Here is a 21,643-nt window from a genome sequence, read left to right as displayed (position 1 = left end):
AAAAGGAAGTGTGAAGACCACTGGGAAGAGAGAAGCGGTGTCACTACTTCCGGAAGCCGGCCGCGACTTGAAAGCAAAGAAAACCACAAATCCCAGCACCTCCCGCGGCTTCGGAGGCCCGCCCCCCGGCGAACTACAACTCCCGGTAGGCATCAGGCAGCACTTTCGGCGCTTAGCCGAGTCGCGGTGGCGAAGGTGGTTACTATGGAGTTGGGCTGAGGAAGCAAGGGGTAGTGGGACGCCGAGCTGGAGGGAAAGCAACGGCGGGTGAGTCGGGCGGGAAAACAGGAAGTTCACTCAAAGGAACAATTCGCTGTCTATAGAGAGGAGAGGACCACACAGAAAGATTAAGGAATTTCCTTTCTCGGGGACCTGAGATACCCCCGCACACACCCTTTACCCCTTTAACAACAAACAAGACACAACGTCCGTATGGAATAGACCGGAGCGGGGAGGGGAGGAAAGGGCGCCGAGATACATACCCATACAGATTTACAGATTTGGGGGCGCTTAAGAACATCCCCCATCACAAACCTAGGTCCCCGCTCCCGAATACGAATGCTTCAAATCCCTGACACTGGGAGATCTGAAACGCCCTCAGAAAATGGGTTGATTTTTCCTTTGATGAACTGAGACCTCTTCAGGACATGAGTAAACTACAGGCCCTAATACTGGAGCTGTATGAGGCTTGAAGTGTCTCTTTCCTTACAAGCAGCAAAATCCTAGAATACAGCCTCCTTCTGAGTCAGCAGCATCTTCCCACACAGAGTCATTGGGGGGCGGGAGGGGGGGGTCCTGTCCCTAAATTATCTCTTCTCTCTTTACCTCCACTATGGTCTGTTTCTCGGAGCTCTACTGTTAGAGTTTCATTCCTTTTACAGTCTTCATGATGGATTACCTTTGGCAACTTACCAGCACTTTCACATCCAGTCTCTTGAATTTTGTGAGTCAAGGATATTTATTCCCATTTTACAGATTGGAAAACTGAAACCCAAAGAGGAGCAGTAACTTGCCTGAGGCCACACAAGTCAGTGACAGCTAAGACTAGATAGATCCCCAGTTCTCCAACTTCCAGCTGGAGTAGATTGAACTGCCTCGGAGAAAAGAAGCCTTTATGGCCTACATTGGGGTATTTACACTTCAGGCAGAATGAGTCCAAATCTTCCTTGAGAGCTTAAATGGGGAAAAGGAACTAGAAAGACTGAAGACAATGGGAATCAAACAGATTTAACAAAACTAAACAGGAAATTATCTGGCTAATGCAACATCCACATCTGATGCTGCCATGAATAGCTGGCTTCTGGCTGGCTTCTAGGTGGCTGGTCCACTTACTATCTTACAGTCCCTCCAGGCTTGGTTCTAGGCCCACTTCACACCTCCGTATTCTCTTTGGTATTCTAATCCACCTCATTCACCACCTGTACACAGATGTACACAAGTATGTGTCCCCAGCCCAGCACTCATCTCTAAGCTCCAGGTCTATCTAGCCACTTGCTTCTTCCAACATCTTCGTGTATCTCACAGACAATCCAAACTCAACACATCTGCAACGGATCATCTCTATGTACTCCAAGCCTGGATTTCTTACCATGTTCTCACCTCTGTCCAACATTATGGAAGCCAAAAACCCAAGAGCTATCCTTAATACAACTTCTATTTCGCATCCATCTCCAAGTTCTGTCAGCTTTACTTCTTAAATAGGACTTCTCTCTGGTCCTAGCTACCATCACATCCTTCCTGCCTTCCTTCCCAGCCATTTTGTATGCTGCAGCCAGAGTAATCCTTCAAACCACAAATGTGATTTTGTTCACTACCCCCAGCCCCATTTAAAAATATACCTGTGCCTTCCTATTGGTCTTAGCATCAAGCAACATCTCAGCCAGGCTCCTGTCTACCTCTCCAGCCCCCAGTCTAATATATATCCTTCCCTTTCTCCTCTCTAGTTATATAGCCTTCTTTGAGGTTTTCAACGTTGATTTCCAGGTAATCTTTCACCATAGAGCTTTTGCACATGCTGTTTTTTCTGCCTGGAATGTTCATCTTTTCTCCCTGCTATAATTTATACTTATCCTTCAGTTTTCTCAATCACTTCTTTGGAAGGTCTTCTCTGACTGCTCAGACCAGGGTCAAATCCTTCAATTATACAAGCTCATGTCCCTCTCCATTATAGTATTATTACTGTTGCATTTTAAAAAATTTTTTAAATGCTTGTTTTTGAGAGGAGAGAGAATGAGTGGAGGAGGGGCAGAGAAGGGAAGAAACAGAGGATCTGAAATGGGCTCTGTGCTGACAGCAGAGAGCCCGATGTGAAGCTCAAACTAACAGACCATGAGATCATGACCTGAGATGAAGTCAGATGCTTACCCAACTGAGCCACCCAGGTGCCCTGCAATTTTTTTAAGTGTTTATTATTTAGAGAGAGCGCACATCCGTGCACAGGGGAGGGACAGAGAGAGAGAGAGGGAGAGAAAGAATTCCAAGCAGGCTTCATGCTATCAGTGCAGAGCCCTATGAGGGGTGCAAACCCATGAACTGTGAGATCATGTCCTGAGCCAAAATCAAGAGCCAGATGCTTAACCGACTAAGCCACCCAGGCGACCCATCGTTGTTATGATTTTTACGTACTGATTAAGCACCTACTACTTGCCACCACTTTGGCATCTGAGAAAAACATGGTTCCTGCCCTGGTGGAGTTTATGGACATACAGATGGTAAACAGATAATCTTAGGAGTGCTACCATGGCAGTAAGTATACGAGTCCAGAAGAGAAGTTCCACATCCAGATTGGGGCATATATATATAGGCTCAAAAGGTGATACCTGAACTGAGCCGTAAAAGAAGTAGCAAGGCAAAAGGAGAGAGAAACTGTATTCCAAGCAGAGGAAGGTAAATGTGTGGCAACCCAGTGGCAGGTGCAAGGAACTTAATTCAAGTAGGTGTATTAGCTGGGCTGCAGAATTAGAGATGAGGAGAAGCGATGGCAGTAGAGAGGTAGGCAGGAGCTAGGTTGAATCTTGGACTTCCCTATGGCACCTGGAAGTATAACCTCCCACTAGAGTATGTGGTAGACTTTTCATGCCATTCTTTGACTTTTCTTCCACCTGTAGTCCCTGACCAGAAACCCTCTCTAGGCCAGGCCATTTAGTCTCTTATCAGATCTCATCTGATTATTCCCAAAGCTTCTTATGCCATTGTGTTGCTACTTACCTGAGAGGGAAGGAATAGGCTATCAACAAATCAAACTCCAATTGTTGTAATTTCCAGAAACTGAAAACAAATTTCCATCAACCTAGGATTGGTTAAAGTTAAATTAAGTAAATAAAGTAGGATAGACACAAATTCTGTGAAATACTCTACAGTTATTAAAAGGGTGAGAGTCTACAACATTTTTTTAAGTTTATTTATTTTGAAAGAGAGAGAGTGGGGGAGAGAGAGAGAGAGAGAGAGAGAGAGAGAGAATATCCCAAGTAGGCTCCACGCTGTCAGTGCAGAGCCCAATGCAGGACTCGATTTCATGAACCATGAGATCATGACTTGAGCTGGAACCAAGAGTCAGATGCTTAACAGACTGAGCCACCCAGGCACCCATAGAGTCTACAATAATTTAAAGAGAAAAAAATGCATTGTTAGCTAACACTACAAGGACAACCATATTTCAGTATAAAATCAGTATGCATCAAATCATAGACTTTTAGTTTCTACTTGATGTACTTCTCTATGTTGTTTGACTTTATTCAGCTATCATGTTAACTTTTAAAATTAAAGTAAAAGATATTTCTAGTTTGGAAGAGAAAAATTCCAAAACAAGACAAGTATTCCTCTAAAACTGTCATTTGTCAAGTTAACCTGGATAAATGAGGAAGGCACTGTGATCTGACTGGTTATGAGGCAGAATAGCAGCTGGGAAAGACAGACTCCAAAAACGCAGCCACTGAAGTGAGCAAGGCAGCCTCAGGTTTTTGTCAGTTTGGGTATACCTACCCAGCAGCCAGATTTACCATGTGACACCTGAAGACGCAATTCATTTCTTCCTTCATTTTTCCATTATCCATTTGTTCATCAAGCCTTTAGTGAATACCCATTCTTTGCTAGGCTCAGTGCAGAGTAATGGTGGGAAGAGAGAAAGAAGTCTGATTTCTGTCCCTGCCCTCGAGCTTACAAGGAAGAAATAGGAAGTAGTTTATAAAGAAATGTACAGAGAATACAACTGCTTCAATGTATTAAGCACCTGCTGCAGGACATAGAACAGCACTCAAAATAGGTTTGTCTCCATCTTACAGATGAGGAAACAGGCTGCGATAAAATTTTGTTCAAAGTATAATACAGGTATGTATCAGTTAGCTATTGCTGTTTAGCAAACTATCCAAAACCATACTTTAAAACATATAGCTTAAAACAATACACATTTATTATTGCTTCCAAGTCTTCCAGTCAGCTATGTTTCTTCTGGTCTTGGCTCAGCTCATTAATGTGTCTGCAGGCACCTGTGGGTTGTGTGACTATCCTGAACTTGACTTGGTATAAGCTGGCTATTGGCTAGTCTAGGATGGCCTCAGGTGGGAACACTAGCTCTCTGCATGTATCTCACCTGCACGTTTCTCACATCCCTCCAGTAGGCTAGCCATTTTCTCTTGGCACAGGTAAAGAGCAAGAGGGCATGCCCTCTCTTTAAGCTTCTGTTAGTTTCATATTTACCAACATCCCATTGGTCAAGGCAAGTCATATGGCTGAGCCCAGCATGAAAGTGGATAGAACTACAGAGTTATAGGGCAAAAAGGACAGATACAAGGAAGACCATGAATAGGAACAATCAAGGGAATCAATCTATAGGACACATTGATCAATTTTTTTCTGGAAAGACAGGCTTCATCAGAGGGTACACTAGGCTTGGGAACTGAAACATGATTAACATTCACTAAATAGGCAGCTATTTCTTAGAACTTGATGTGGGCTGGTTTGCCACAATCGATGGAATCCTAGCAGGCTTTTCTGTGCCCATGACAGACAGGGTTCTGTTATTTACTATCTTGGCTTCATTCCTTCTGGTCAGGTACAGGGCAGCAGCCACTCCACAAATGTTGGCAGAATTGAATCGAGTTTCTTACTGTGAACGAGGTGTGGACTGAAATAGCTGAACCTGGGAGCCAATTGTTAGAAAGAACAGCTTAGCATCAACACTCCCAAAACAGAAATCCTTGTATTTGGCAGTTTCTCAGTCATTCCTCCCACAAATATTTCTCGAGTGCCTGTTGTAAGCCAGGTTCTGTGTCAGATGATGAACAAAATTTAGTGCCAGCTCACAGCCTGGGCTACTATTTACATGGAGAAGAGTAATAACCCTTTCCACCTGGCAATTTACCTAACTACTTGGGGCCCCATGTTTAATACTAACGCATCCAGAAAAATGCATCAGGAGCTGGTGCAACACAAAATTCTGAGTGAGGTTCTCGATGGTCAAGGAAACTAATGACAAAATTCTGCCCTTAAATATTCTAAGCTAAAATCCACATCCAGTAGTGCAGAACTCTGGGGTCCCAACCCAGGACTTTGAGAAAATTATCCAATCTCTCAAAGGCATCGAACCTGCTGTAGGTGCTCAAGTGGAATGGGCCTCTCTGTCTCAGTGAGAACACAAGCCAGGTTCCTGTGTCTGGAAAAACATGTGTTCTTTGTTGTCTGTCTGTTGATTTGATACCTAAAAGATTCTGGTCTCCCTAATCAACAGTCTGTGCCCACCAGGCCAGTTCCAATTTAACAAGAGAATTCAGCTGTGAAGTGATTCAAGGTGGCACTTCCACGAAGCTCAGTTGAGACTGCTGCTTTTTGAGAGGAAGACATCATTCAGTTTCCATTCTTCTACACATGTGAAATCACCAAAAAAAGGAATTTACTTGAACTGTATTAAGTTGAATTATAAGCTATCAAGTCCATGGTTTTTAAGGGAAATTTCATTTTAAGAGAATGCACGGATTTCATTTCCTGCGTACAACCTGTTTGCTTCTTTGAATCAAATGATGAGAACTCCATATCCTAAGGTTTCCCTTTTTACTTTGGCTGCCAGGAATTTCAGAGATAACATAGGCCGTTTCCTAATTGTTAGATACATCTCTCTCCTTTCTTCTTTGCCTTCTAACCTTTCTCTTCCATGTTTCCATTTGCCACTAGTCATCCGTGGCTGTTGAGCACTTGACAGGTAGCATGTCCACACCAGGATGTGCTATGTTAAGTGTAAAATGTCTCAATTATTAATATCAATTATATCTTGAATATTTTGGATATATTGGATTAAATAGATTAAGCTTCATCTGTTTCTCTTGACTTTTCATGGCTACTAGAAAATTTTAAAGTATATACTTGAAAAAATTATGTATGTGGCCTGCATTTTCAGTGTTCATTATATTTCAGTTGAACAGCTCTGTTCCGTAAATCATCCCGTTTTATGCATGTATTGTTGTTGTAAACTACCTCAAATCCTTCTGGAAAGCAGATGAAGTATAGTAACTGCAAAGGCGATGATGGCAGTGGAAGCAATGAGGAAGGGGAGGCTGATTGGGACGTGCACTTGTTGGTCTATTTGTCTTTTGTTTGTATGTGTCACATTTAAAACCCCTTGGTGTAAAGTGTGTTCAGCTCTCTTCTTCCCAGGTGAGTAGTATTCTCATGGCTCTCTCCAGTCTCTTGAAAATTTCTCTGTTTGAGTTCATTGGAATTGGAAAGGATCTAATAAAACAATTCACACCACATTGTAAATGACTGATAACACTGTGTTCACCCCTCTCAAGGGGTATTTCCATTTTAACAGGGAACAATCCCTGAACCCAAAGGAATGAATCCCTAATGGTGGAGTTTCAGGCATCAGTGACAGGTGAGTGACTGAAGTAGACTCTGGTTTTATGTGTATGTGTTTATATACATATGACTGTATTCGGGACGTGGCTGAAAATAGAGTCTATTGAAAGGAAATGGGGCTGACAGACATAGGGTCTATGGAAAGGAAATGGGGCTGACAGACAAGCTGAGCAGAGGTAACAAGTCCCCAGCTGGTCAGATTGCAAAGGGCTGTCAGACACCTGATCCAATGCAGGTGCTCAGGAGTTTGTTAAGCAATAGAATAGCCCAGTTGATGTCACCAGAGTGTAGGTACCAAGACAGCCTCCATGGTAACTACTATGGAGTAGCACAAAGCGGGGCTCAGAGTAGGATGCAGGAGGCTATGATTGCAGTCCGCACTGACTCATTGGCTTAACTTTCGGCAAGTGCTTTCATCCTGGGGTCTCAGTTTCTTTGTGTAGAAAGAGAAATGGGTGTTACAATTATCAATGAGCTCTAAGGGATGTAAAAGTTCTCTGAGAAGTAGGAAGGTGCCCTACAAATGCAAGGAACCATGCTTAATATCTTAAAATAGAAATGCAGCCAGGCAAGCCTTGAGTGGTAGAGGATAGAAAGGAAGGGTGGAAGGCTATGGGGATACCAGAAGGCCTATGCCCCTTGTACCTGCAACACCAGTCCTTCTCTGTCCTCCCAGGCTGAACCCGGACTCCCAGGGCCAGTGCTTACACCTGACAAACGATGGCCTGAGCTATGAGCAAAGAGGACTATATGAACACTTCAGTGCAAGAGCCCCCTCTTGACTACTCCTTCCGAAGCATCCATGTGATCCAAGGTCAGCCCACAGAGTACAGAACTCCACTCACCATAGCAACAGGCTGGGTATGGTCCCCAGGGAGAAACCAGTCTTCTACTTAAAAGCCTAAATTCCTGTATGCTTGCAATTTTGTTGTTTTGGGGAGGAGTAGGGGTAGGGAGGTGGTAGGAAGAGGTGGTAGGAGTGGGAGGGATAATTGATCCTCTTTGAAAGAAGCCAGCCTACAACAGTAAAGTCAGGTGGAAGAAAATTGGGAAACCAGTCTATCAGCCAATGGTTTTACTCTCCTGTTTTTACCTGAAGAGACGAAAAAACTAATGAAAACACAAGCAGAACCCTCTCTCCTCTAAGGACACAAGCCTATTCTGATCACTGGTAAAACATGCAAGGTCTCGTTATTAACAATGGGCATGTTTCCAGTTTAAATATTTATTGACAAATATCTTAAATTCATTCCAGTCATATCCAAGTTTATTCCATCATAACCCACACTTATTTCAGGTTTCAGCACTGCCCATGCTCATTCCCATTTTGTTATTCAATATCCTTGTAAATAGGTGGCTCATACTCTTCAGGAAGGGACAGAAAGAGAGAGAGAGAGAGAGAGAGAGAGAGAGAGAGAGAGAGAGAGAGAGAGAATCATATTCTCAGGAGAATATGCTTCTTCCCAAGGGAATTCTGCTGTCCCTAGACTTTGCCATCTGCCCTCACAGAATACATGCTGGCACCCACATATCCTAGCCCCAGTATCTGGCTTTGGTTTTCTCACATAGGCAATTGGTGACTAATTTTAAGCTCAGAAAAAAGGCAAACAGTTATCCAGGAGGTACTAGCCTTGGCTTGTGTTTAGGGCACTACTGGGCTCCCACCAGCCACAGTGGTAACTCATGTTCTGTCATGGACATACACTCACCTACCATGATCTTTATTAGGCACTACATCACTCTTAATTGATATAGTCTGTGTTTCACAAGGGTTTGAGCTGTAATGGTCATGTACAAGATAGCTGAGGTGACAAATAAGGGAATAGCTGAGTGGGGAATAGCTTTGTCCTCTATGGAACCCTCAGAATAAGGGGACAATCTACTACAACCAAGAATAACCACACAGCACAAACCATGATCTGTACAGATGCCCTTTCATTGAATCATTAATATTTACTGAGCACCTATTTAGTAAGCACATGTGTATACACACATGCCAGGCATTGTGCTCCTTGCTGTGTGTTGTAAGGAGGAGAAAAAGACAGGTGCATCCAAGCCCCAAAGGCCCTCTGGTTCCACAGAACTTGTGGAAAGAGTTTAGGAGTACTTGATAAACTATTTGCTTGAAGTAATCGATAGATGGATTATAGACTCTGAAATGGCAGGGACTTTAGACCACATCCAACCCAAAGTCCTCTAACTTCTGCTCGCTCGTGAACCTACAGTGGTAAGGGAGTCCCCTATGACACCCACTTACCAACCCCTCCCATTATGAGGTGAGGAATGATGCAAAGAAGTTATCATCAGACTAGCTCCCACCCTCTAGAGACATGTGGAAAAGTTGCACAGCAATCTTTCAGAGATATGAAGACAGGATCACATTTTCCCCAGTCTTCCTGGGGCTGAACACTCCACAGTTCTTTGGGCACTGATATTTGTGGTCTGTTTTCCAGACCTGCCTTGGCCTACTCTGAACAAGGCAGCTTCAACAGATCCTCAAGCAGTGCACTACCCTGGTGGAGTCTAAGGGAACAGAAATACGTAGCAGCGGGATACCCCATTCCACCCTTGATACCAGCAGCCCCAATAGGAGCCTCAAGTTTTAGGCAGCACAGTCCTGCTAGTGGCTAATTCTGAGCTAGAGATCATCCCATGCTTGGTGGCATTCCTCAAGCTGCTGCCTCATCAGACTGGATGCTAATCCATATGGGCTTATTTTAACCCTTTTATTCAGCTGTGTCATTTCATTGGGGGTTCTTGGGATATGGTGGTGGGGAGGGGACAGGATAAGGAGTTTATTCATGAGCTGGAGCACTCTGCTCCAGTGCCCTTCTGCCACCTCCCCCCAACTTCCTGCTCACTCCAGCATTAAGGCAGAGAGCCATCTGGTGGATGCTGCTGGATGTGCAGCAGAGGAGGAGAGGAAGTTAACACTGGGTGGAGGGGATGGGAAGGGAGGAAGCATGTCTGTCCAGTGAGAGTTGAGGGGAGTGACAACAGCTGGCCAGGTTCAGCAAACCCTAAATACTTACTTCCCCTGGGGCAGGTTTTGACAAGTAATGAAGGGCTTAGGGAGAACAGGAAAAACGTAGTCACCTCAGCCATAGCTGATATCTGGCTGTGCCACCATGAATTTGGGCAGGGCCCGTCCTTTCTTTGACCTCATTTGTCAAAACGTGAGTGGGGGCCTATACAGATGGATTGTAAAATTAGTGTTCCCTATTCTCTCTCCTCCTTAACCAAACTTTCTGAGGGTGTTGTTTACACTACCTGCTTAGATTTCCTGAACCGTCCCTTCACCCTTGAACTCAGTCCAATCTAGCTTCTGTCCCCAGACCCTCGTCATTTCATTGAAATAGTCCTCACCAAGGTCACAAGGAGCTTCTGAGTTACCGAAATTAGTTTTCAGACCTTATCTCCTGAAACTCCCGCTTATAAACTATGGGTTCCCCAAGCATCTGTAAAATTATCTTCTCGAGGTTCTCCCTCCGATTATTACTATTTAATAGACTCCCCTTCCTCCTTGTCCCTTCTCTCTACCCTCACTCGTGTGGAATCTCATCTATTTCTCTAACTTGTACACCTTCTATGCTAATGATTCTCATCTCTTTCCTGAGCATCAGACTTTCATATTCAGCTGCTTACTTGGCTTCCCCACCTTTTTGTGCTACAGGAACCTCAGACACACACCAAGGCCAAGCCTTCCAACCCCAGTTTCTATCTTTCTAATTCCTTATCATTCACACAAACAAGAAACTGGGCACTACCCTTGATTATTCTTCTACTTTTAACATCCAATCAATCATCAAGTCATGCTGATTTCCTGTTCCACTTCATCTCTTGTCTGGATGACTGAAAGATTCACATTGGTCCTCAGTCCCATCCACTCCCTTTAATCCATACTCCACACTAAAGCTTCAGAATGATCTTTCTGTAGGGCACCTGAGTGGCTCAGTTAAGCGTCCGACTCTTGACTTCGGCTCAGTAAAATCATAGCTCTTATTATCAGGCACCAACTGTGCCTTGTACTGAGTTCTTTTGTGGAAGAGGTAGCTAAACTACAGCACTGATTTTTCATGAACTCAGGCTCAAATTTTAAGAAATAAAATTTCTTATCTAGGATCCCTATCTTACAGTTCATGAGTTCAAGCCCCACATCTGACTGTGCACTGACAATGCAGAGTCTGCTTGGGATTCTCACTCTCTCCCTCCCTCTCTTTAGTAGTATCTCACGTAGTATCTCTCTCTCTCAAAATAAATAAATTAAAAAAAAAAAAAAAAGAATGAGGGGCTCCTGGGTGGCTCTGTTGGTAAAGCATCCAACTTTGGCTCAGGTCATTATCTATGGTTCCTGGGTTCAAGCCCTGCATTGGGCTTCCCACTGACAGTGTGGAGCCTCCTTGGGATTCTCTCTCCCTCTCTCTCTCTCTGCCCCTCCCCATTTGCATGTGTTCACTCTCTCTCAAAAATAAATAAACTTAAAAAAAAAAAGATCTTCTACATTGAAAGATTTGAATCACCTCATTTGCTTAAACCCTCCACTGGCTTCCCATTGCCCACAGGATAAAGTCCAAAACACTCAGCCTGGCATTCAAAGCTCCTTGTCTTTTTCCTCCTTGCCCACCTTGTGCAGCACATGCCCATATATACACACTGTTCCACACCTCATGCCTCTTCTCCTGTCATGCTGTTCTCACCCTTTCCACCCTTTACTTGGTTAATGTCTCCTGATCCACTGAGTTCCATCGCAGGTTTCAACTTCCCTAAGTTCCCAGACTATGTTAGGAGCCCCACTTCATAGTTCTGTTGCTGTTACATTGCCAGTCTGTTTTCATCTTGCTGGTATGAGCTCCTCCAAGGCACAAAAAACTGCTTCATCCCTGCCCTGTTACTCATACAGAGTTTGGCATAGACCACCTCTCATTTTGTTTACTGCTGTATATCCAGTATCTGGCACATACACAGTTGCTCAATATTAACGCGAGAGAGAGGACATCAGAATGTGTTGTACTTTAGTGAATGCTATGGGCTCCACCAGCGGATAAGTCTAGATTTTGTGCTATCATCTCGGTTCAAGCCTGACAACTCTGGGTTCTTAACTTCCATAAAATTAAGAGTGATTTTGCCTCCCTCAACCCCTCAAACAGGGGTGGTACACAAAGGACCCAATGATATGATAGACATGAGGGGACCATGTGACCCAAACCAAGAGTTTGGGATGGGAAGTCTTTGACCCTCAGTCCAAGCTTATTTGGATTCCTGGGGCCTATGGGACAGGGTCCTGGACTGACCATTGGTAGAGTCATACTAGACTCAAGCATGGAGCTATGGTCCTGCCAGCCCCTCCAGCTATAGCTTAGGCTATAAATCCACCCAGCTCTGTCCCTTCCCAATGCTAAGACAGAAAAGCAAAGATGATAACCCAAGTCTTACTTTATCCCCACAGATCTGACAAGCGAGGAGCCAAGAACAGGGCTACGACCACTAAGGCACTCAAAGTCAGGGAAGTCACTGACCCAGTCCCTGTGGCTGAACAACAATGTCCTCAATGACCTGAAAGATTTCAGCCATGTGGTTTCACTGCTTCTGGAGCATCCAGAGAACTTGGCCTGGATCGATCTATCCTTCAACGACCTGACTTCAATTGACCCTGTGAGTACCCAGCCCTGAGAGTCCAGTCAGGATGGGCCTGATCCCACCTTTTCTAGCTCCCAGCCTCTCTACTTCCCACATATTATCAAAAAAGTAATGAGGCAATGTGGTACGGTACAAAGTACATGGCTGTGGGCTCAGAGAGATGTAGGTTCAAATCCTAGATCTTACTGTGTGACTTTGAGCAAGACACCCAACCTTTCAAAATGTCAGCATCCCTGTCTGAAAAAATGGAGAGCATATGCCAGCATCATAAAGGTTTTGTAAGGATTAAATGAGAATTATGAAAAACAAGTGGAACATAGCAGGCTGCACTAAAACCACAGCTCTTGTTATCTGGCACCCCCTGTGCCTTGTGCTGAGTTCTTTTGTGGAAGAGATAGCTAGACTGCAGCACTGATCTTCCATGAACTCACACTCAAATTTTAAGAAATAAACAGAACTGGCCCTTTCTTGTCCAGGATCCCTATCAGAGGGAAAGCAGCCAGAGAATGACTTGGTAACTATTCCCCAGGTGTAGAGATCCCAATTTAACTACTACTTGAAAGCTTCTCTTTTGTACCTAGCATGATGTTCTGTACCCCATCCCTTGTTGTGAAAGAATCTTAAATCACTAAAGATGAAAAGGCCTTCAGTGTAGGGCCAGCTAAGGCTCAAGGAGAGGCAGGAGAGCCCAGGCACCTGGCAAGTCAGTGGCTATGCTAGGAACCAGGATCATATCTCCTGCACCTTAGATCATAGCTCTGTGTCAATATGTGTTAGCCCTTCAAAGCTAAATGAAAAGTAGGTTGTAGTCATCTGCAGTGGCTGCAGCGGAATGGCATAGCCTAGAAATCGAGTTGTTTCTCAAACTCTTCCCTCTTTGCCCACAAGCCAGTCCTGAGCACAGATCCAGGACCCTGTCCATTCTGGCTTTCGGTTTCCTTCCCTCAACAGGTTCTGACAACTTTCTTCAACCTCAGTGTCCTCTATCTCCATGGCAACAGCATCCAGCGCCTGGGAGAAGTGAACAAGCTGGCTGTCCTCCCTCGACTCCGGAGCCTGACACTCCATGGGAACCCCATAGAGGAAGAGAAGGGGTATAGGTGAGCGCCCTGCCCCTGGGCTGGGCTCCCCTGAGGGGGAAAGGAGGTGGGAAGATAAGAAGTCCAACACCATTATTCTGCCATGCTGGGACAGGGAAAGGAGTAGAGACCTTCAGGCATTTCTTGCCTATCAGGAGAAACTCTGTCATCCCCCAAATTATACTTAAGTTCCTCCATTCCTTGCAATTAGGGGAGATAGTGGCAACTGGTGGAGGGGAAAGGAGGTTCTGGTGCAGGGTTGGCCCCCAGCCTGAGTCTTCCCCACAGGCAATATGTGCTGTGCACGCTGCCCCGTATCACCACATTCGACTTCAGCGGGGTCACCAAGGCAGACCGCACCACAGCTGAAGTGTGGAAGCGCATGAACATCAAGCCCAAGAAGTTCCGGATCAAGCAGAATGCACTCTGAGGTTCTCAGGCCCCAGCAGTCCTGAGAGGATGGTCAGTTTGGTTTAACAATAAACGATTTGAGCAGTTGAGCAGGTGCGAAGTCACCTGTGTCATGTAAAAACGTCCTCCAACTCAGGCACTTGTCAGTAGCTCCAGTGTTATTTGGCTGAAAGAGGGAGGCAGTGAAGCAAAAGTCCTGTTGCAACACAGGGGACACGGGGGACCTGGGTTTACTGGTATGTCCTTGGGAGACTTACCTCTCTGAGCCCTTTCTTTACTCTTCAATTCAGACATGCTGGGGTTAGAGCTGTTTCACAGAGTGCCAAGTTTCTCTGGAGATCCCTCAGAGAAGACGACAGGCTGTGATCTTTGAACCCCCAACTTCGATCAGATCAGGGTATTTCTGCTCTGTCTTACATGTTGGGATTCTGCTTGAGATTTCATTTGATAAAGGGCATCTTCTGCTTGAAAACATTGGCTTGCTGGCTCCATATCAAGTATTCTTGGTCTGCCTTTATCCCCCAACCCTGGGCTTGTTGGTAATTCCACTGAATTTGAGGCAGGGCCCCAACAGCGAGAGCTGCCTCAGATTCAAGTCTGTTCAGTTTTGACAGTGTTCCCATCACCAAGAAAGGACAAGCATGGTCTTATCCAATCTGACGTTAGCCCAGGCCAAGTTCTGGCTAAGACCGGGGAACCCTGAACCCTTATCTCCTGGATTCCTCTTAATGCCCCTAGAAGACATCCCCCACCCCCCACCCCCCCCCCACACCCCCCCACCCCCCGCATCCATCTCACTGCTCACAGACCAGAAGTAGTATCAGGGTGGTGGGCAGGACAGACGGGCTGCAGCCAGCACACAGATGAATACACTTCCTTTATCGAGGGTGACAAACCAAAACAAAACCCCAAACATGTAAAAACCCAGGGTGCTAGATATACAAACTCAATTCATTCAGATTCAAGCTCGTCCAGACCCTGGTCACAAACCCTACTGAGGTGCATGTGAGCACCAAGTCAGGGAGAGGGGGGCAGGAGTGAGGCCAAGAGAAAGGATGGGAAGGGGGCCCCCACAGGCCCCCTAAGGATCACTCTCTCACAGTGGTACCTCCACCTTCCCAGTGACAGTGAAGACCTACTACGCCCTAATCTTTTGACCCCCACCCCATCCCTGGCCAGGGCTTTGAACGCCAGTCCCAAATGGTTCTACCCTCCCTTGCTCCATCCTCACTTGCTCAGGCTTCCAGCCTTCCAGCTTCTTCTCCTCCTCCACACTCTTCTCTGTGATTAGTAGCAGGTTAGGGTACTGTATGAGCCGCAGTGAGGCTGGGGGCCAGGAGAGGCAGGGTGGAGACGGGTGAAGAGAGGAGAAGAGCTGTCCCAAGGATCCCTCTCTTCATGGGATCCCAAACTGTACAACCAGCTCCTCTTTTGCATCCACTCGGATCTGAGAAAGTGCACTGTAGGCATAAGCAGCTATCCTGGAGACCTGAGACAGAGGGACCAGGGAGGAGAGGAACAGAGAGAGGCAGTGAGAAGGGAGATCCAAAAAGCCAGGGAGGTGGATTGGGTGGCAAGAGAGGAAGCCAAAGAGAAAGGCAGGGATGGGAAAGATGGAAAAGAACAAAGGGGAGAAAGAGAACAAAGGTGGAGAGGAGAAGACACAAAGTAAGAGAGGTGAGAGTGAGCAAGGTACTTGAGCTACCAGGCTCTCTAACTCCACTTCCCTACTGCCTCTGAGATGGAGAGGGCGAACTCTCTGCCACAGCCTGGGCAGTGCAGGAAGGATGCGCAGGGGCAGGCCAAGGGGTGGCTCACCTGCTGTAAGTCGGAGAAGGGGATGGGCTCGCTGGCCAGCACTTGGTGGGGCTGGCTGGTGAGAGATGGCAGCGGTGGCAGCTTCTTCCAGTGGGTCAGGCTGCTGCTCAGCACAGCCAAGCGGGTGCTGGCCAAGAGGGAGGATGGGGTGGGCAGTCAGGCCAGTCTGCTCTGCCCAGTCCAGCCCGGCTCGGGGAAGTCTCACTCCCTCAGGCCAGAGAAGCAGGGTGACGGTGGCCTCTGCTCACCACAAACTCACTCCAGGCCCACCTCCCTTGGCCTCCGCACCCTTGAAGGCCATGGGGCAAACAGGGCCGACATGCACATCTGCTGAGGTACCAGAGAGATTTGTTGTCAGTCTCCTGGGCCACACCCAAACAAGGAGCCTGGACTGGGGCTCGGACTCCAAAGCTGGATAAGGGATCTAGGGGCAGGGAGGGACCCAAGAAGCCTGAGGGAGGGATGCAAGCTGGCCAGGTCTCACCTGTACTGCCTTGCCCGGTCCATGTACTCATGCTGCTCCATGCCCTGGGAGTCCGCAGCAGACACGTCAATGATGTTGCTTTGGGGAGAGGAGGCAGAGGGAACATGACAGGTGCTTTAAGAGGGATACACAGGACTCACTGCCAAGTCCCAATTCCAGACCTATCTGACACCATGTCCCTGCCTCCCCACTGGAGCAAGCCCAGGCCTAGAGGCACCTCTCACCACTGACCTTGTCCCATCCCCCATGTCCTGGGCCCAGTCCCCCTATCCCAGCTTTTAACATGGATGGAGAAAGCTCTGCCCAGGCTTGGTCCTGCAGTGCTCACCTGGCTGTCTTAGCAAGAATGGAGGAGAGCAGGGCCTGCTCATCTGTGCGAGTGGAAGGCAGGCTGTGGTAGTTGGGCTCAGCTCCATTGAGGGCTTTGGTAGGGGGGCTGCTAGGGTCCAGCAGCAGTTTCCGCTCCTCTCGGTCCTGGGAAAGGCCATGGAGGAGAAGTCAGCCCCAGAGCCTTTAGTTAGATTTATTTATTTATTTGTTTATTTATTTACTTACTTACTTACTTATTTGAGAGAGAGCACACATGCTAGCAAGGGAGAGGGGCAGAGAGAGAGAGAGAGAGAGACAGAGGATCTTAAGCAGGCTCAACACTCAGCACGGAGCCCAATTTGGGGCTGGAGCTGATGTGGGGCTGGATTTCACAACCCTAGGATCATGACTGGAGCCAAAATCAAGAGTCAGACACTCAACCGACAGAGCCACCCAGGCACCCCAACCCTGGAGCCTTTAGTCCAACCTGCCTTTCTTGGGCTCTCCTTTCAGCCCAGCTATGACTTTTAAGCACCAAAAAATATCCCAAGTGCTGAAGTGTATGGAATGTCAGATAAGGCTCAGTCCTGCCTGCCCTTCGGAGCTCAGCTGAGTTGTGGGTCTAGGATGAATTAAAGTAAATCCAAGCAGCCCTAGAGGCCCTGAAAAGATAGAGACACAAAGCATGTACTCAATAACCACTCTGGAGCTTCAGCAAACAGTCTAGCACCTGATGAGAAAGAATACTGGAAGCTGGAAGCCAGAGGAGTAAGGTCTAGAAACTGATGGGAATCAGGATCCCAAGAATGGCCCTCCTGATCCCCCAGACCAGGCCCTTCCCAGAAAGGCTGTCTGCTCCTAGGATGGAGGCCCCGTGAAGCCAGACAATTATATTCCTCATGTAATCTCAGGGCAAGAGTCCCAGCCTCTGGGTCACACAGTCTAATTATGCGCCCTTCCTAGAGGACAGGTCCCTTCTACTCTCAGGTGTTCACTCTTCTCTAATGCTTTCTTTGTATATGACTCCCAGAACCAAACTTGGTGCACCTGGTGAAACCTGACCCAAACAGTGCAGCTGTTCCCTCCCTTGCCAAGTCACCACACTTCTATTCTTGTGGTTTGTTAATTTTCAGTAGTCCTGTTACTGCTAGCTTAAGCCAATAATCACAACCCCCAGAACTAACATGGGGCCAAACCAAGTCTCCCTGGTCCTATTCCAGCCCCTTATTCTAATCCACTGCAGTCTCTCTGAATATGACCCTGCCTTGAGCCTATCAGCTGCAAATCCCTGCTGGCTTTATGTCAGCCACAAATTGGATAAGCAGGCCTGCTGGGTATCTATCCAAGCCATAAAGAGCAAGGGTGCCCAGGACAAAGCCAAAGACAAGGGAGCCCATCCTGCCTAATGCTGACTCACCAATCCTTAGTACCAGACCACCAGTGCTCCACTCCAGGCAGATCTCAGTTCCTACCATAGACCTTCCCACTGTGGGCTCCCAGTTCCCCTGCCCCCAACTCCACAACTCTCCTTACAGAGGGCCACTTCCTCCTGCTCGCCTGCCCCACCCTAGGCAGGCCGAGCCTTTTCACAATACTCTTCCTTCTCAAGTCTAGGTTGCCAAGCGTCTTCAGTTCCCAACAGCATGAGACAAAAGCTGTGGGACTCTGTCCTATCACCTCCCAACTCCTAGACATACCTTCCTCCTCCTCAAAACACAGACTAAGTATTCAAGGGCTAGAAGGACAAAATGCTTGCTAAAGATCAAACTATCTCAAAGGAAAGCTGGCTCCATAATGAACCCTGAATTTGCTTCCTGTGTGCTGTCCTTCTCCCAGCCCTACTTCAGACAGATCTTCCTATAGGACAGGGCAGTCTCCCCTGTCCCCCATGTCTAAGCGGATTCTTCAAGAACAATGATGTTTTCCTGAGACGTAGACTCCCAGAAGAGGCCAGGCTACCCCCAATCAGAGTGAACAAATAACATCACCCCACCCCCAAGGGCAAGTGAAGCATGGAGGAAGTGTTTCACACCAACGTTTGTCCCTGAGTCAGTGTCAACCCAGGAGTCAGGCTTTCACTGTCTACTCCAGCACAGACACATATACATGGTCTGTCCATGAGTAGTCACCTGGTGTATGGGCATAGCTGAAAAGAATATCTTGGCCCAATGGATAAAGCACATGGCTTGGTATCAAGATACGTTGACTACAGCATTACTCAGCTTTGTGTCTTTGGCTAAATATCTTAGCCTCTCTGAACTTTTCCCTTACCTTTAAGTACATAACCTACACCTATACGACAAACGTTTGGCAAACGTCAAATGAGAGAACTATAAAAAGTCTTTGAAAATGTGTCATTTATTTCTTTTTATTGTAACAAAGGAGCAGAGATTAAAGTGGGGGAGGGGCCTGCCCAAGAGCTGAGAAAGGGATTTTGGGATAGCGAATGGCTTGTAGACCTTTGCCACATGAAGGCTCAAATCACCCAGCACTGACTGAGCACCTCTCTGGGGGTTAGAAACAGAAGTGAGAGCCTGTCAAGAAGATGAAAGTTCAGGAGATCAACAAACCCAGCTCTCCCAGCTAGAAGCTGGTATCCTTTCTGAGAAGGCCCTAACCCTTCTTAACTCATTCCCTGCAAGAGTTCGTGTTATCCTTTAGGAGACAATTTTCCACCAGGCCACAGTTTTCCCAGTAGGCAGGAATACTGTCTCCTCTAAGAGGCTGGGGTGAAGTGAGGGATAGTGGACATGATGTATGCCTAAGGTGTAAGGCACAGGAAATAGGAATATGTGTTCATTGGGGGTTTGGAGAATTAATGAGGCCCAGGAGACACCCATGCCTCTCAAACAAAGGGCATTTTCCTAACCTTAAGTTCTTAACCCAAAATAGTTTCATGTGAGTCACTGGGGAAAGACCGACTTCCCAAATACCAATAATATAATCCACTTCTGTGACCATCTCTCCACCAGACTGTGAGCTACTTGCTGAAATCCTTCTGTCGTCTGTGTGTCTAGAATGTGTTGAAACCCAACACATGTTGGACCCAAGCTTAGAGGCAAGAGCTTGAGACTTCATCCTTGGGAAGGTCTCCCCACTCCTAAAAGGAGATCAGGCAGGCAGGTCAGAGATTAAGATGTAGGGAGAAGTGAGAATGCACCAAGGGGAAGAGGAAGAACTTAAAACTGCACAATCTTCCCAGCCTAATCCTTTCTGCAAAGGGATCAGGTCTACAGTCAAATTCCCAGGGCAAGCACCCCTCTAGCTAAAGGAACCCGCAGGCCCCAAGCAAAAACTGCACCGAGGCAGGTCAAACTGAGCTCTCATCCCACCTCTCTAATCCAATACAGCCAAAGTGAAACCCGCTTTGTTGCTTCCCCAAAACGTCTTGATGTCATGGTCTCTATTAAATTCTTTACTGGTCAACTCAAATGCCACCTACTTCCAGAGGCCTTCTCTGACCCCAAACCGCAGTGACCTTCCTTCTCCAACTCGAGGGACTGAGAAGATACATAGATTCCTGATTCATGTTAGGAAAAGCTAACTCTGAGCCTCAGCTTACCCATCTCTAGAATGGATTCACAAAGCCCGCTCATACAAGCACAGAAAAAGCACAGGAAGCTTGGAAGACAGTGTTTCCCAAGGACCGAGGCTGAGGATTCTGAAGGCTATAAAGGTTTAAAGATAGGATAACATGAAAGGGGTGGGAGCGAGCGGGACAGGGGGCAGCCTGCACACCCCAAAGCGGAGACTGTAGAGAAAGCTGGGGCTTTAACAGGGGTAGGAGCCCGGCCGAGCGTCCCCTCCGTAATCTGTCCCCTCCCGGCCTCCGTACTAAGTGAGGCCCACAGTCCCGTTCTTCTGCAGGCTTTTTTCTGGGCCCCACGCCCTAGCCTCTCAACCCTCATTCCCGAGCCTCGCCCGCCGCGGCCGCACCTGGTCCGAGTCCTCGTTCTCGCTGCTGTAGCAGCACCCCATGGCCGGGGTCGGGCCGGGCGCTCAGGCCGCGCCGAGGAGGGACGGCGTCCGTCGGGAGCCCTTCCGGTCACATGACCCGTGGCTGCATCCAGCGAGCAGCCACCCGCCGCCCTGCCTATCCCTTCCCAGAGCCCCGCAGCTACCGCCGCAATCCTGGCTTCCGGCCCCGCCTCCACCGCATGATCATCGGCAACCAATGGGAGGGCTCACCTCGCTTGACAAGACGCGAGGCACGTGATGCGATGAAAGGGAGGGGCAGGTCACATGACTTCAGCGTCTTCTCAATCTTGGAGCTGGAGTCTTCCGCCGACTTAAAGAGGCCCTCCTGATGTGTACTGTGTGGTCGCGTGGCTGCCAGGCTACCTTTCAGGGTCAGTGAGCGAACTTATACCAAATGCTCCCGTAAATGCCATGCGAAGGGAGAGTGGGACTCAGGCCCTCCGCTCCTCGAGCACACAGTCTCCGTGTACAAACACTGGACCCAGATGCCCAGCACCAAGTTGGAAGACACATAAAGACTGTAGCCCCCAACGGAGTTCTCAACCTGTACTGGGGATGGGAGACTTACTGGAAGAAGAGCTCTTATTCCTTCACAAGCCAAAGAGGAGCAGAGCTCAATCCTGGAAGAGAGGCCACCTGGCAGTCTTTGCCCTCAGGCATTTCTCTGCAATCTTGCTTGCCTTTTTACATCAACTCTAGTAATCCTAATTCACAAAGCTGACTATCAGTGCTTTTCTTAGAACCATCCCATATCTTCCCTTGGACCCTGAACACTGGTCATTCAACAAGTCTGTTATTCAACATCTTGCAGCGCCTGATACCTGCCTCCCTTTTCAGCACTGGGGTCGTGGGGGTTAATGGTAATGGTGGTGGTGGTGCAGGGGTTGTAAATATTTATTTGCAGTTTCCTGATTGACCTCCTGGACCTTCCACATGTTGGCACACCGCCTCCCCACGAGGTCTGCCTTCAGGCCTGAATACAAACAATATCCTCCTGATTGCCATTTCTGACCCCATTCTTTGGGCATCCCCAACTCCCTGCGCTTAATCCCTATTCCACGTAGCTCCATTCATTTAT

At 47.4% G+C, this 21,643-nt stretch overlaps 2 protein-coding genes across 6 annotated transcripts; one reads left to right on the top strand and one right to left on the bottom strand.

Moving 5' to 3' along the window:
* The first annotated feature begins 46 nt into the window (after positions 1–46).
* Positions 47–14,065, top strand: LRRC51 (leucine rich repeat containing 51). Of its 5 annotated transcripts, XM_047071245.1 has the most exons (7): positions 176–267; positions 4,281–4,326; positions 6,783–6,865; positions 7,526–7,663; positions 12,296–12,501; positions 13,438–13,586; positions 13,854–14,065. In XM_047071245.1, the coding sequence occupies exons 4-7, from the start codon at positions 7,582–7,584 to the stop codon at positions 13,993–13,995; spliced, it is 579 nt and encodes a 192-aa protein (XP_046927201.1). In that variant the 5' UTR covers positions 176–267; positions 4,281–4,326; positions 6,783–6,865; positions 7,526–7,581; the 3' UTR covers positions 13,996–14,065. The 5 variants fall into 5 exon arrangements, with proteins under 5 accessions (XP_046927203.1, XP_046927201.1, XP_046927205.1 ...); XM_047071247.1 differs by lacking the exons at positions 176–267; positions 4,281–4,326 and adding an exon at positions 47–145; XM_047071249.1 differs by lacking the exon at positions 4,281–4,326 and having other exon boundaries at positions 6,803–6,865.
* Positions 14,066–14,836: 771 nt separating this feature from the next.
* LAMTOR1 (late endosomal/lysosomal adaptor, MAPK and MTOR activator 1) lies at positions 14,837–20,694 on the bottom strand. The gene is made up of 5 exons (XM_047071252.1): positions 20,524–20,694; positions 16,607–16,752; positions 16,279–16,356; positions 15,795–15,921; positions 14,837–15,465 (listed from the first exon to the last, which is right to left on the bottom strand). Exons 1-5 carry the CDS (start codon positions 20,563–20,565, stop codon positions 15,373–15,375), a joined length of 486 nt encoding a protein of 161 aa, XP_046927208.1. The 5' UTR covers positions 20,566–20,694; the 3' UTR covers positions 14,837–15,372.
* Between the last annotated feature and the right edge of the window lie 949 nt (positions 20,695–21,643).

Source organism: Lynx rufus, unplaced genomic scaffold (genome assembly GCF_022079265.1).
Source record: "Lynx rufus isolate CCGP_SWC_20201006 ecotype Redwood Valley unplaced genomic scaffold, mLynRuf1.p SCAF_9, whole genome shotgun sequence".
Taxonomy (NCBI): Eukaryota; Metazoa; Chordata; class Mammalia; order Carnivora; family Felidae; genus Lynx; species Lynx rufus.
Note: the sequence above shows the minus strand (reverse complement) of the source record. Positions and strands in the feature narration are given on the sequence as shown.

What these genes read in the sequence shown, in the direction of transcription:
- LAMTOR1 (XM_047071252.1), bottom strand. Translation starts at nt 20,565, where the DNA reads ATGGGGTGCTGCTACAGCAGCGAGAACGAGGACTCGGACCAG. An exon ending in AGAACGAGGACTCGGACCAG is followed by an intron (nt 16,753 to 20,523) that starts GTGCGGCCGCGG and finishes GGCCTTTCCCAG; the next exon opens with GACCGAGAGGAGCGGAAACT. An exon ending in CCTTCTCCGACTTACAGCAG is followed by an intron (nt 15,466 to 15,794) that starts GTGAGCCACCCC and finishes CCTCTGTCTCAG; the next exon opens with GTCTCCAGGATAGCTGCTTA.
- LRRC51 (XM_047071247.1), top strand. Translation starts at nt 7,582, where the DNA reads ATGAGCAAAGAGGACTATATGAACACTTCAGTGCAAGAGCCCCCTCTT. An exon ending in AAGCATCCATGTGATCCAAG is followed by an intron (nt 7,664 to 12,295) that starts GTCAGCCCACAG and finishes TTATCCCCACAG; the next exon opens with ATCTGACAAGCGAGGAGCCA. An exon ending in GAGGAAGAGAAGGGGTATAG is followed by an intron (nt 13,587 to 13,853) that starts GTGAGCGCCCTG and finishes TCTTCCCCACAG; the next exon opens with GCAATATGTGCTGTGCACGC.